The following is a 12,260-nucleotide window of genomic DNA, read 5'->3' on the forward strand; positions in this document are numbered from 1 at the left end:
CAACAAAATGATTAAAGGTCTAGAAAACATGACCTATGAGGGAAGATTGGAAAAAAAAAATTGGATTTGTTTAGTCTGGAGAAGAGAAGACTGAGAGGAGACAAGTTTTCAAGTACATAAAAGGTTGTTAAAAGGAAGGGGGAGAAAAATTATTGTTCTTAACCTCGGAGGATAGGACAAGAAGCAACAGGCTTAAATTGCAGCAAGGGAGGTTTAGGTTGGACATTAGGAAAAGCTTCCTGTCAAAGTGGTTAGCACTGGAATAAATTGCCTAGGGAGGTTGTGCAATCTCCCTTATTAGGGATTTTTAAGAGCAGGTTGGACAAACATCTGTCAGGGATGGTCTAGATAATACTTAATCCTGTGTGAGTGCAGGGGACTGGACTAGATGACCTCTCAAGGTCCCTTTCAGTTCTATGATTAGAACCACAATCTTTCAGGGTGAAGAAGTTTGGCCTTAAAAAGGGAGTCCTAGCCCCTATCACTCCTCAAGTGGCCAGAGGGATCATTGTTGAGGCATCAAAGCCCTCTTGCAGGGGCTAACCTGGTACGGAAGTTAGGGGTGTAGTAGAAGTACTTATTAATTCAGACATCTGGGCTGCAGTGAAGCAAAAACCCCATGTTAGAGTCTTATAGGCAGGGGTGTTGTTTTAAGGTTAGCAAATTGGACCTTTAATCAATTTGATGTATTGTTCTCATCTAAGTCTATAGAGACAGCACGAAAGTACTACGCTTTGTGCACCTTTCAAAGGGCCTGCAACAGCAGTGACACCTTCGAACTGTGAAGCAAACTTCAAATACTACATGGAAGATCGTTGCATTCCTCTCACACAGTCACCACACAGCTGCTACATTAAAATGAACTGGTAAATATCAAATCTAGTTTGAAAGGGTTTGGGGGAAAGGGGGGGAAGTATGGTAACAAGCCACACCTTTCTTCCAAAACAGATCATGCTTTCCTCTCCCTGCATCTACAATAGGGTCATCTTATTTCAGACTGGTGGGGAAATCTATTACCTACCATAGTCTTAGTTGGAAGTTACCTAGAAGAAACTTAGCATAAAACCAGCCTTCTGTGTGCTCAAAACTTATATGTACTATAAAGACTACAAAAACCACACACAGCTTACACTAATTTACCTAACCACGTTAGCCTTCCAAAATAGTGATATAGACTTACATTTGTTATGTTTACTTGAAGCTTTTGTATGTGTGGAGATTTTGGCAGTTAAAGCTGGGATCAAAGCAGTGCTAAGAAATCCTTTTTTTACAAGAACTTGGGGAAAGCAATACTAGAGCAAAATCAGAGCATGGGGCGAGACCAACAAAGTTCTGGCCACACTAAAGCTCAGATGGATTCTGCTACTTGGCAGTTGAGACTTGAGTTTCTACAAACACAAGAGATATTGCTGCAGATTAGTCTGCATGAGATATCCTCACACCCTCCAAACCTAACACACAACACTTTAACCCAAAACTCAGCCATTAGCTCAGGAATTACCTTGACAACAGCAACCTTCTATACGACACAATCACAAATGGTAGAAGGGCAAGGATCCCATTTTTAAAAAAGTATAGATACTTACACATCCCTCAGATTATTCTAGTTTTGAACCCAATCCCAGTCTTCTCACTAAAGAAAGTGTTATGCTAAAAAGACTGCAAGCTAGGGCATGTAACTGGCTATCAGTAACTATTCTTAAAGTCCATCTGTTTATGCCAAAACCATGACCCCATCCTGCAGCCAGGCCCAGTGAAATAATATCTTCTGTAGAAGCCACGTTTATTATGTTAAATTTAAAAAAAAATGCATGCACTTTTTATTTATGAAGGTACCAGCCTTCTAAAGTACAGGGCTCTGTTAAGTCAGCTACACAGAAAATTGTCCCACAAAGTAACAGTTTATTTTGATTTTAATTAAAAAGTACCCAAATACTTATTCTTTAAGAACATATAGCAGTAAAGGTGTGAACTACATTTCCCATTTCCTTCAAGAAGTCCCAATAAGTATTTGGCATTCAATGAGAGAACACACATATACACCCCCAATTGTCTTGTATTTAACCTGTACCCTATTTCAGCATAGGGGACTACAGACAAAAAGAATTGCCAGAGCTAGAATTTTGCAAAAGTACTGGGGTTAACAATGCATACTCTTGCAAAAGTTGTCATCTCACTTACATGGAGGTCAGGACCAAGTAAGTCTGTCTGATCTGAAAAATGGTACCTTGAGCAGCAATGCACCCAACAGCACCATGCTCTGTCTGATGCAAACTAGACAAATTATTGCTAAACAAGATTCTCTCATGTTTCTCGGGGGTGTGGGGGGAGGAGTCTTAATTCTGATCTCAGTGGTTTTGACCTTAATTTTCCATTGGCTTTGGGATGGGGCTTTTTGTATTTGAAGTCTGGCATTTTTTCATTAGCTTGAAAGACAGGATGGACAAGTGCCTCTTTGGTTAAACTGCGGTACAAGCCATTTGGCAGAAGGTGTTGTGTAATGTCTATGCTTGCATCTCCTGCCCCTCCCCCCAAGAGATCAAGGTGGTACCTTTTACAATGCTCAGCCTCAAAAAGACTATACCGATTAGTTTAATACCATATTTATTATTTAGATTACTGTAAGAATACGCATCACTTTACAAACACAGATGACACAGACCCTGTCCCAAAGAACATACAGTATAACTCAGACAAATACAAAAGGCATAAGAGGAATGCACACAGCACTGGGAGGGGATTAATGCTTCAAGGTGAAGAGAAGTGGGTTTAGAGGAAGTAAAGGGAGTTTTGCTTGGCACATGGGAAGTTGTTCCAAGAATGTGAAAAAAGAACAACAGAAAGAAAAGGATTGGGTACAGTGCAAGACAATGGGTGTTGAAGTGAGCACAGAAATGGGGTAGATAAGAATATGTATCTATAAAAGCAGTCACTGTTTCAGTCACTTCCACAGAAGTGAATGTTGAAGTTTTAATTGAATGGTGCTGTTTTACTGCCACTTCCCAGCAGAAGCACTTATCTAGTGATATAGATTAATAAATTCATAACTCCTCTGCACTTCTAGATTGGAATACAGATTCATGTGGATACAGGCAGCCAGGAAAGTATCATTGAAAGGTGTACCTACAAAAATATTGCAAGTATCTGCTTTGTCCTGCATTCCAATATTTGTCTCTGTATTTTGTCTCCTAAACTAGTCAGCTTGTCAAAATGGAAGCTTTCTAGTTTACCCATACTTTAGTGATGTTTTAATTATAATCTCATTATTTTGCAGTTTTCCTCTAAAAGACCTGTGGAGTAGAGGCCACTCACACTATGCTGGGGGCAGTTTATATTATATTAATTACTGCAAAAGTGTTTAGGTCAGAATGAAACTCTCGGCAAAGTTTGCCTTTGTTTTCTGCAAATATCCACTAGCCAACCAGTTATACATTAAAGCCCGTTTTCCATACAGCTTTTGATTTTCAGAATCCTAAATAAAAAGACCAATCATATCCAAAAAAGTACCCCTATCAATACCAGGAGTCACCCCAAAAATGCATGCACACCTTCTATACAGGCACGACTTAAACACAGACTCACAGACACATCCACATCATAGCAACAAGCATTTGCAGACCAGCGGTGGTGTCCAGTTTTCTGTTTTCAGACTTTCAGGGGACATACACTGATGAGATGAGCTGCGTCTTTTTGGATTGGAAGTGCATGGAGTTGTGAGTGATGCACAGAAAGCATCTGAACACTAGAAAATGTTTTTTTTCTAGCAATTGGAGATTATGAAATTAATGCAACTCATTTGCCCAGAATTTCAACATTAATGCATTTAAAGGGGCTGTGCATTTAGGGTGTCTTCTCTGGATCATGCTGCCAGACAGACTGAGGACAAATACCTCATTAAACTCATTCTGCTGTTAAGGAAACATGTTCATGGGCAGCTTTATTTAGGATAGCAAGACATGTTAAGTCTGAGCATCCTGGCAGAATAGAGTTCCATGATACACAAGTAAGGACCATATTCACCACTGTAGGGATGAGTGTATTTTGGTTGTCCCGTTAGACCTTTACATAAAGACATGAAAATCTCTTGTTTCTCAGCATTTATACCACACTCATCACCATGGTATCTGAGCCCTTTACAGTATTAAATATTTTAAAGCATCTTATAAAGCTAGAGTATCAAACAGTTGTGGCCAGATCTAGTTATGGTGCTCTCATGAATTAAAGTTACCTGGACCAGATTCCCCACAATCTCAGTTTAATTTTTTGGTAAATTATGTTTCTAGCCTAAATGAGTGCAGAATTCCTCTGCCTTCTATTCAAGTGAATACGGTATCAGTTCTAAAGCCTAGAGATCACATATCAATGTCAACACACTGTATGTTAATGATTGCATTGCTGATCATTTTAGCAAATGGAATAGGGTTGGAGAGAAGCCTTCCACAGGAGGGAATTAGGCATTGCAGTGGGGATGTAAATGCTAAATACAAGAATAAACGTTTAATTACTCCATAAAGGCTGTATTGTCCCCATTTCTGTGTAAGCCTCCTAGAAACATCAGTGTGGTCTCTGCTGTGACTCAAGGGGAATACACCTCCCTGAATTTATATCCTAGTCCCCTTCCCATGATTAAACATGGAATCTTGGACTCTCCTCTAAGGAATTTGAGACCCCTGTTAATAAGGTTTCCATGCAGTTAAGCTGTAAGGTCATGCAGCTGGCAGGCTGCAATTCTCAGCTTGTCCACATTTGTAAGGCGTGGAACTAAGGATTCTGGCCGCAGTTTTCAAAAGCACCTACTAACTGGATGCTCAGAGACAATTTAAAGGGGCCTGCTTTAGGGAGGGTGGGTGTTCAACACTTTCTGAAAATTGGGCCCCTTTAAAACTCTCTCATATTGGGCATCTAAAATCAGTAGTCACTTTTGAATGGCACTGTCTTTACCACATTATTCTCCAAAGCGGATGGGATGAGCTGATTGCAGTTCATGCCACAATTCCAACTCAAAGATTTTACTAAAAATCTGATGCAGTATGTGAGCGGATCTTTCTTTGTTGAGTAAACAGTCCTGGAGTGAGCAGGTGTGCAATATCAGAGCATTTAGATGTAGCAACACTTGGCAGTACAGGATGCAGAAATCTACAGAAAACCATGCAGAAATACTCTTACTACAGGGAAATTAAATTATTGCTGGTATGTCTTTCAAGCACATATGTAAATTTTTCTCTACGGTTTAAGGCCTAAATTGCCAATTTGAGCTGAGCTCCCTAATTGTTGCTTGACACAAGGGGGAAAAAAAAAAAAAAAAAGCTGAAAAGGGCAGTAAAACATCTCCAAAGCTCCTCAAACTTGTAAGAAGCCACCAGAACAGAATAAAGTACTTTTGCACTGATGCAGTATTAGAGCATAAGACATGGTTGCCTTTGAAGTGTGACAACTGATGAAGGCAACATATAAAAACCCACAAGTGTTTAAAATATACTGGTTAAGTGGCAGGAATCTATTCAAAACAGGCAAGCAGATCTGAAATGTTTTGTCATTGTTTTGTAAATAGTTTATGGGATTTTACAATACAGTAACACCAGAGGGCGCTGCTGCTCAATCATTATGCACTGGCAACCCAACTAACACCATGAGTCTGTTAAGGATTCTAACAAAGTGATTATTTTCCATGGTGCCATTCAAAATGCCTGCAGAGCTTACTCTTTAAATGGAAAGGGCTCGGGTAGTCTGCTCACCTTAATGTTTTAATCCTGTATAGCAAAGCTGTTAGCTTTCATTCTGACAAACTCCCCCTCTTCCCCTCCAGATCCAAGGTCACTTCCGACTGAGCATTCAGATGCACCATTGTCTCTTAATTCCAGTTTGGAGTTACCGGACAGTGACAGCAGAGTCTTGTGCTTTTCCTGCCTGGTTTAGAGGGGACGTTTAAGAAACTCTCCCCTGTGCCAGGCATTGGAGATACTGTAAGACTGAGAAAGCACCACTACTGCATTTGCTATAGAACACCAGACTCAGGGTTTTCCATAATCTCCCCACTATCAGAAGTACTAGCTCAGCTCAGCCCAGCCAATAGGAGTATTAATGCATACCACCCAGTGGCATTTACCCAGGGTTGTGTAACCCTGTTCAGAGCAGGTAGAGATGGAACACAGGCAGCCTGTGTGCACTAGTGCTCCCACTGTAGAGCTGAATCACCGATAGCATTAGCAGGAAGGTTATGGAAAAACAAAGTCCAGTGTAGACAAGGCCCAGGAAAGGCATGGCTAGAAGAGATAAGCAGGCCAAGAATTCCCTTTGTATTCCCCTCCATGTCTGAGCGGAGACCTCCTCTGGTACCCGCAAGTCCACTTATTTTTCTGTGAAGTCTACCCAACCACACAGTCAGTGATCTCCATCTGTCCTGTCCAGAAAGAGCAGACATCCTAGGAGGCTCCTCTCGCACTGCCAACCAGAAGCTTTTGGTCAGCTACAGGTAAGTTGGTGTTCAGCAGTTCAGAGTGTTGGATTCTCTCAAAGTGGGCTGTTATCTGAGCACAGGATGTTAAGAGGCTACTGCTGTGAGGTCCCGATGAGACTTAGTGAAATTGTCTAACTATGTCAATCTTCCATGTAGTCACAGGATCCAGTTACTACATGCAAGTCCAGTTCTGCACTGTTGGTTCTTTTCAACAGTAAGACAAAAAAAAAAAACAAAACAAAACCAGCACCTAGAAAACAGAAAGTTGTTTTGCATCATAGGACCCAGTTTTGAAAAAGCCTTTCAGCTCTAATCAAAGATTATCTCCAAATTATCAGATGCTCCTCCTCTCCCAGGGCCACTGCAGGGAGAGGAGAAGAAGAAAGGCAACACTTCCTAAAGCACTTACACAAGGTCCAGTTTCCAGCTGAATGGTTCAAGACAGCAGACATCTTACCATGCAGACAAAGCTTACAGGCTGGGTTAGAAGACTCCCAGGCTGCTGGAGGGTGGTGAGGGGGAAGAGCAGTCAACTGGACCCTTCATTTTGGCACATGTGGCAGAATCCATTGCTCACTAACCATCTCTTTACATTATATGGAGAAAAAGTTTGAGTTCAGCATCAGAGATTAGTGTTTAGCAACAAACTGAAAATCTATTTCTGCAAGACACAGCACAAAGTCTCCTTTCCAATGTGCACAGCACAGAGATTTCAAGCAAGGGACTACAGTCCTGTAGCCAAGCTTGGTAATGGTGAGTAAAATGTCATTCTCCTGCAGCCAAGACACTGGCAGTTAGGGCAGGCTTCAGCTCATTCAGTTTGTGATCTGTGTAGCTTTTAGAAAAGGAAAGAAGAGGAGGGAGGCCTCCTCCTGGCATATACGTCTTAGAAACATACTCAGTCTTCACTCTAAGGCAGCTGACCATGCTGTGTGAAGCTGGCAGAGCATGGAGAGAAGGATCATGACTTGGGCCAGAGGTAGACCCATTGAAGTGATAGGGGAACTCATGAAGAGGAGGCTGTTTGAAGCACTGGCTTAAACAAAGACTTCCTCGTTGGGAGTGCCATTGATTTTGAGGAAGAGTTTGGCATCATCACTTCTCTGCTGTTTCTCTCTTTCTAGCCTGCGTTTATAGCAGATCAAATAGACGGGCAGGCAGAAGCCCAGCATACTCACTCCAAGAAGCCCCACATTCACCTACAAGGACAGAGACAAGCAGCATTAGTTAGGTAGGAAAGACAATCCAGTGACGCGCACCTAAAAGCCAGCCCCAGGGCCTCATTATTTCACCCACCCATGCTGGACGTGAGAGATGCCCTGCTCAATACATCTACAAACAGCCTACAGGGGGATTTTAGTTATACAACGTTGCCCATATAAATGCTGCAAAAGCAGGTCAGTCAGTGCCATGTTTTAAGAATTTCGTTGCTATACAGAAAGCCACAGCTGTGACTGCTCAGCCTTGCCCTATTACAGACTTCAGCCAGTCTATAGCACTGACATTTTCTCAATCTCTTATGCTCATGGGAAGGAGAAGGGGATTGGGGCTGTTCCATGCCAACACTGCTGGCCCTGCAGTTGAGCTAAGTACTATTGGGAGTACACAGCATCTGCAGTGGTGGCTTTCCTAAGAGCTGGCTATCGTACCCAGGAATTAAGCTTCTTCCTGTCTAGCTTGACTCCACCCACTCATGAGACTGCTTTCAGGCTTCCTCTTCCTCCTGCACCTCCAACAGAGTCATGTAATCCTTCTGGTGCAATCTATCCTTGCCCCCTCTAAGCGGCTCTGTTTCAGGGCTTTAAGCAAGTTGCCTGAAGCAGGGTTGCAGTGAGAGACCACGCAGCCCCCATCCCAGACAGACACCTGACCTTCACAATTTAAGATTAGTGCAAGCAGCAACCCAAAACACAGTGCTCATTGGGAATCCTGAGGCTTGCAGCTCACTGGCGAGTAGTTCTGCCGCATTCACTGTCAAGGAGGGGAGAGTTTTTTAGGTGGGAGTCTCTCTCACTACACCTGCTGCACATGAACTGGCAACAGAAATTAATGCTGCAGCTTCCCTTCCTTAGATCCTTTCCATTTATACTGGTGGTTGTGGTGTTTCACTGTATAAATAATGAGCTTCTAGAAAGAAAGAAAAATTCAGCCTGTCTTCCTGAAGGCATTTAGGGCAGACAAAGACAAAACGGACAGGTCCAAGAACATACAGAATTCCTAACACATTTGAGAGCTGCTGAATAGCCTCTGAATACCTCCATCTGCACAGGAAAGGAACATCTCCTAGAGGGGCCCCATCATCACTGCCAGCACTCCCAAAGGAAAGACATCAGATTCCTCATTTTTATGGACGCTTACTCCCAACCTCTCAAGGAGAACATGAGCCCTATGACCCTACAACCAGGTTTCAGACATGGGTCAGCAATACACACCAGTCTCATGCTGCTGGAAGTGTGAACAGGGTTCTCCTCATCCCCATTTCCCATATAATCACTGGTCAGACTCCAGCACTCACTACTACTCATATAAAGAATCATCTACCCTGGAATGCCAAGGCACAGGGCATCAGCCAAAACTATGGCTCAATTTAACACAGGGCTCATTAACTTTAACCACACATCTTAAAGGTAATGTGAGTTAAGAAGTTTAATAAGGCATAGTCTGGTCTGTTCAGGCATTAATTAGGAAGGAATCTATTTAAAAAAAAACAGAAATAAACAGCATTGCACTTGGGTGGGCAAGTTGCCTTCCTCTAGAGCAGTTATTGGTCACATTCTGAGGTGAGCAGTGTACTTGATGACCCACAGTCAAACATCAGTGCTCACCCCCAGATAGCTGATCACAGTATAGGTCTGTGCATAGAATCCCTTTTATTTTGGTCAATTTTGTTGAAAAGGAATCCCTTCCCCACAAATTAAACTGGACCCCACCACCAACCCCTCATGCTAAGTTTGGGGCAGACTATATTTACTCTTCCCTCCCTTACCCAAAGAGGGTCTCCTTTCAATGGTCCCATCATTGCCAGGAACAAGGGCTGCTGCAGAAGAGCAAAGAGGGCACTGACCAAAGACTGCAGTCCCGTTAAACTGCCAAACTGCGTTGAGGGGTATCTGTCAACGTAGAAAGCAACATAATTACCACATGCCAACTTGAATCTTTTGTGCTACTCAGGGGACCAGACTTGGCATCTCTCCCAGCAGCAGGTTCGCAGCTCACAGCTCAGCTGTACAGAACTCAGGAATGTCTCCTTGTGTTTGAATAGTATGTGTATTAAGATTGGCATTTAAGGCAGTGCAATTCAGAGGCCAGGTGTCTCTTCTCTGGATTATTCTACGCCTGAATTTTCGAATACAAGGTTGGTTTTTGTTTTTTTTTAAATACAAAAATTGCAGATTAAACAAACATAGTGCCATCATCAGTACAGGCTAGTTTGGAGTGCTTCTCAGTACGCAAAGGAAACAAAAAAGGGTGAAAACAATAGGTTTTCATAGGGGCTTCTTCAAATTGTACATCCATCTGAGCCAACATCTGGGGCTGGGCTATCAGTTTCATTCCCACAGCTCATCTGGGCACAACAACTAACTCACTCTAGAAATTACCAAAACCCGGTACAACAGGTTAGCATGTGCCAGACATGTTTTCCTATTTAGAAACAAAAAGAAAAGGAGTACTTGTGGGACCTTAGAGACTAACACATTTATTTGAGCATAAGCTTTCGTGAGCTACAGCTCACTTCATCGGATGCATTTTGAAGTGAGCTGTAGCTCACAAAAGCTTATGCTCAAATAAATGTGTTAGTCTCTAAGGTCCCACAAGTCCTCCTTTTCTTTTTGCGAATACAGGCTAACACGGCTGCTACTCTGAAACCTGTCATTATTTAGAAACAGTCTGATCCTCTGTCAAATTAAACTATATTGTTGGTTGGAAAGTTGTTGAGTAGTAGATATTACTTACGAAAAGCAAGTCTTGGGACAGGTTAATGTCTTTATTTTTTTAATTTGGACTCTTAGTTTTGTCCAACTCCACCTCTTTCTAACCTTTTTTTTTTTTTTTTTTAATCAGATTTGAGAGAAAAATAGTTTAAACCAGGACATTTCAGAGAATTGCAATGGACAAGTGGACTGCTATCTACACTGACAGGTATCAACATAGCAGAGGACTCCACGTCTTTGTTAAAAGCTACCATGGAACTTAAAGAGGAAGACCTGTGCCAGCAAAGCTCCAGATAGATTTACTAACGGATTTTTGAATCCAGGCAGTTAATCTTTTTGTCTCTCAGTCCAAGAGTTCAGGTCAGAGGAAATGGATCTTCACATTGTTAAGTAAATTTTTTTAGTTTTGGAAGAGAACACTGATGTATATATATTGAGAACTTGTATATGTTGGATACAGAATGGATCATCCACGCTACTGGATAAAGGTGCGTAGGCCTCATTAACTATGTGTTTATTTTGAGCAATGCTTTGACAAGCTGATAAAATGTCTAGAAACAGCTAGTCTGCTCTGAGACTGTAGCTGTGTGCTCCAGAAGTCAGAGTGCCCCGACCAATATTTCATCAAGACGTGTACCTGCATCTACGCATAAATTAGAGTGAGTTAGCTAAAGTTTTCAAGCTTTTTAACCCATATGATGGTGAAGCCAGTTTAGGACGAATTGCACTTGAGGTCCACATTAAGCATATCTGTGCTTGTTTCACTGCAATAAGCAACTACAGGTCAGCATTAGGCACAAGCAAGGAAAGTAATGGACACAGCAGTCCTGCTGCCAATTCCTATGGTGACCCAGAGTAAGCCATAAGTGGACTCAGTTGTTCCCTCTCACTGCGGGATCTCACCATGATGTGTCCCTTCCACCCTGTCTCTTTGAATAAGCAAACCCTCAGGCCAGTCACGTGCTGTATATGAGCAAGGTTAGACTTACACAGCTGCATAGAGGCCTCCCACTGCCGAGTGGATGAATCCTCTCACAATCGTGTGCAAAATGAAGGAAAGGATCTGAAAGAAGCAGAAAAAATACTGAATAGCAGTCCAAAACCACCACTCCACCTCTGCACCTGCTGCTCCTCCAGTTCCGGGACAGGCCTAAGCAGCTCCAGAAACGAAGCTCCCTCACACACGAGGGTCAGTGCAAGGAGAGACGGACAGTTTGTCTGAGATGATGGCACATTGCGCTTTCTGAACCTGACTTATCTTTTTCTCTTGAAAATTGTTACATGTCAGCTGAGATGTTGACAGTTGCAGCAGAAGAGCAATCTCATTTAAAGGTTCCATTTAAATAGGAGCATATGGATTACACTCTCGGATCTAGCTAGCTAAAATGGCCTGATCCTAACTACTTCAACGGGCTTCAGATCAGGCCTCTGGTACTCCTCATGGATGAATGCCACTTACAATTAAGATCTTTCTTCTTCTTCTTCTTCTCCTCTTTAGTCAGAACTGTGGTCCAACAAGTCAGTACCCTCTCCCCACCACTAAGAAACAGGACACCACGCAGCTAATCTTCTGTTAACATTATCATGTTTGTACCCTAGAATGCTTTCACCCCAAGTTCCTAACTCTGCCTGGAATTTGTTCCCAGTTACAGTTCCCCTTTCTGCCAATGAGTATATCCCACACTTCAATCTGCAGAAGTGAGGTTGCTGTTCTGAAAGTACATCCTCAGGTTTTACAATGGTTCAGGCACTTGAACCATTACTGGAAATGCCAAATTTCAACAGAGCAGACATATCTGCATGCCTGCTCTCTCCTTAGCTTTATTCACTCACTTCCAGCTTGATCCTAACAGCTTTCAGAGAAAAAAAAA

At 42.3% G+C, this 12,260-nt stretch overlaps 1 protein-coding gene and 1 long non-coding RNA gene across 4 annotated transcripts in view; one reads left to right on the forward strand and one right to left on the reverse strand.

Moving 5' to 3' along the window:
* Positions 1-326: 326 nt before the first annotated feature.
* On the forward strand, positions 327-11,091 carry LOC119844464. Its single transcript, XR_005289274.2, has 2 exons — positions 327-866; positions 10,520-11,091. It is a non-coding gene; the product is annotated as an uncharacterized LOC119844464 (long non-coding RNA).
* The window catches only part of SLC43A2 (solute carrier family 43 member 2), a 51,163-nt gene continuing 41,324 nt past the window's right edge, over positions 2,422-12,260 (reverse strand). For all 3 annotated transcript variants that reach the window (XM_038375265.2, XM_043499178.1, XM_043499177.1), the window contains 3 exons: positions 11,379-11,452; positions 9,444-9,567; positions 2,422-7,656 (listed from right to left, as the gene is read on the reverse strand). In XM_038375265.2, coding sequence (XP_038231193.1) covers positions 7,495-7,656; positions 9,444-9,567; positions 11,379-11,452 — 360 coding nt within the window. In that variant the 3' untranslated portion in view covers positions 2,422-7,494. The remainder of the gene's footprint in view (positions 7,657-9,443; positions 9,568-11,378; positions 11,453-12,260) is intronic.

The sequence above is a fragment of the Dermochelys coriacea genome, chromosome 17 (assembly GCF_009764565.3).
Source record: "Dermochelys coriacea isolate rDerCor1 chromosome 17, rDerCor1.pri.v4, whole genome shotgun sequence".
In the NCBI taxonomy this organism is placed as follows: Eukaryota; Metazoa; Chordata; order Testudines; family Dermochelyidae; genus Dermochelys; species Dermochelys coriacea.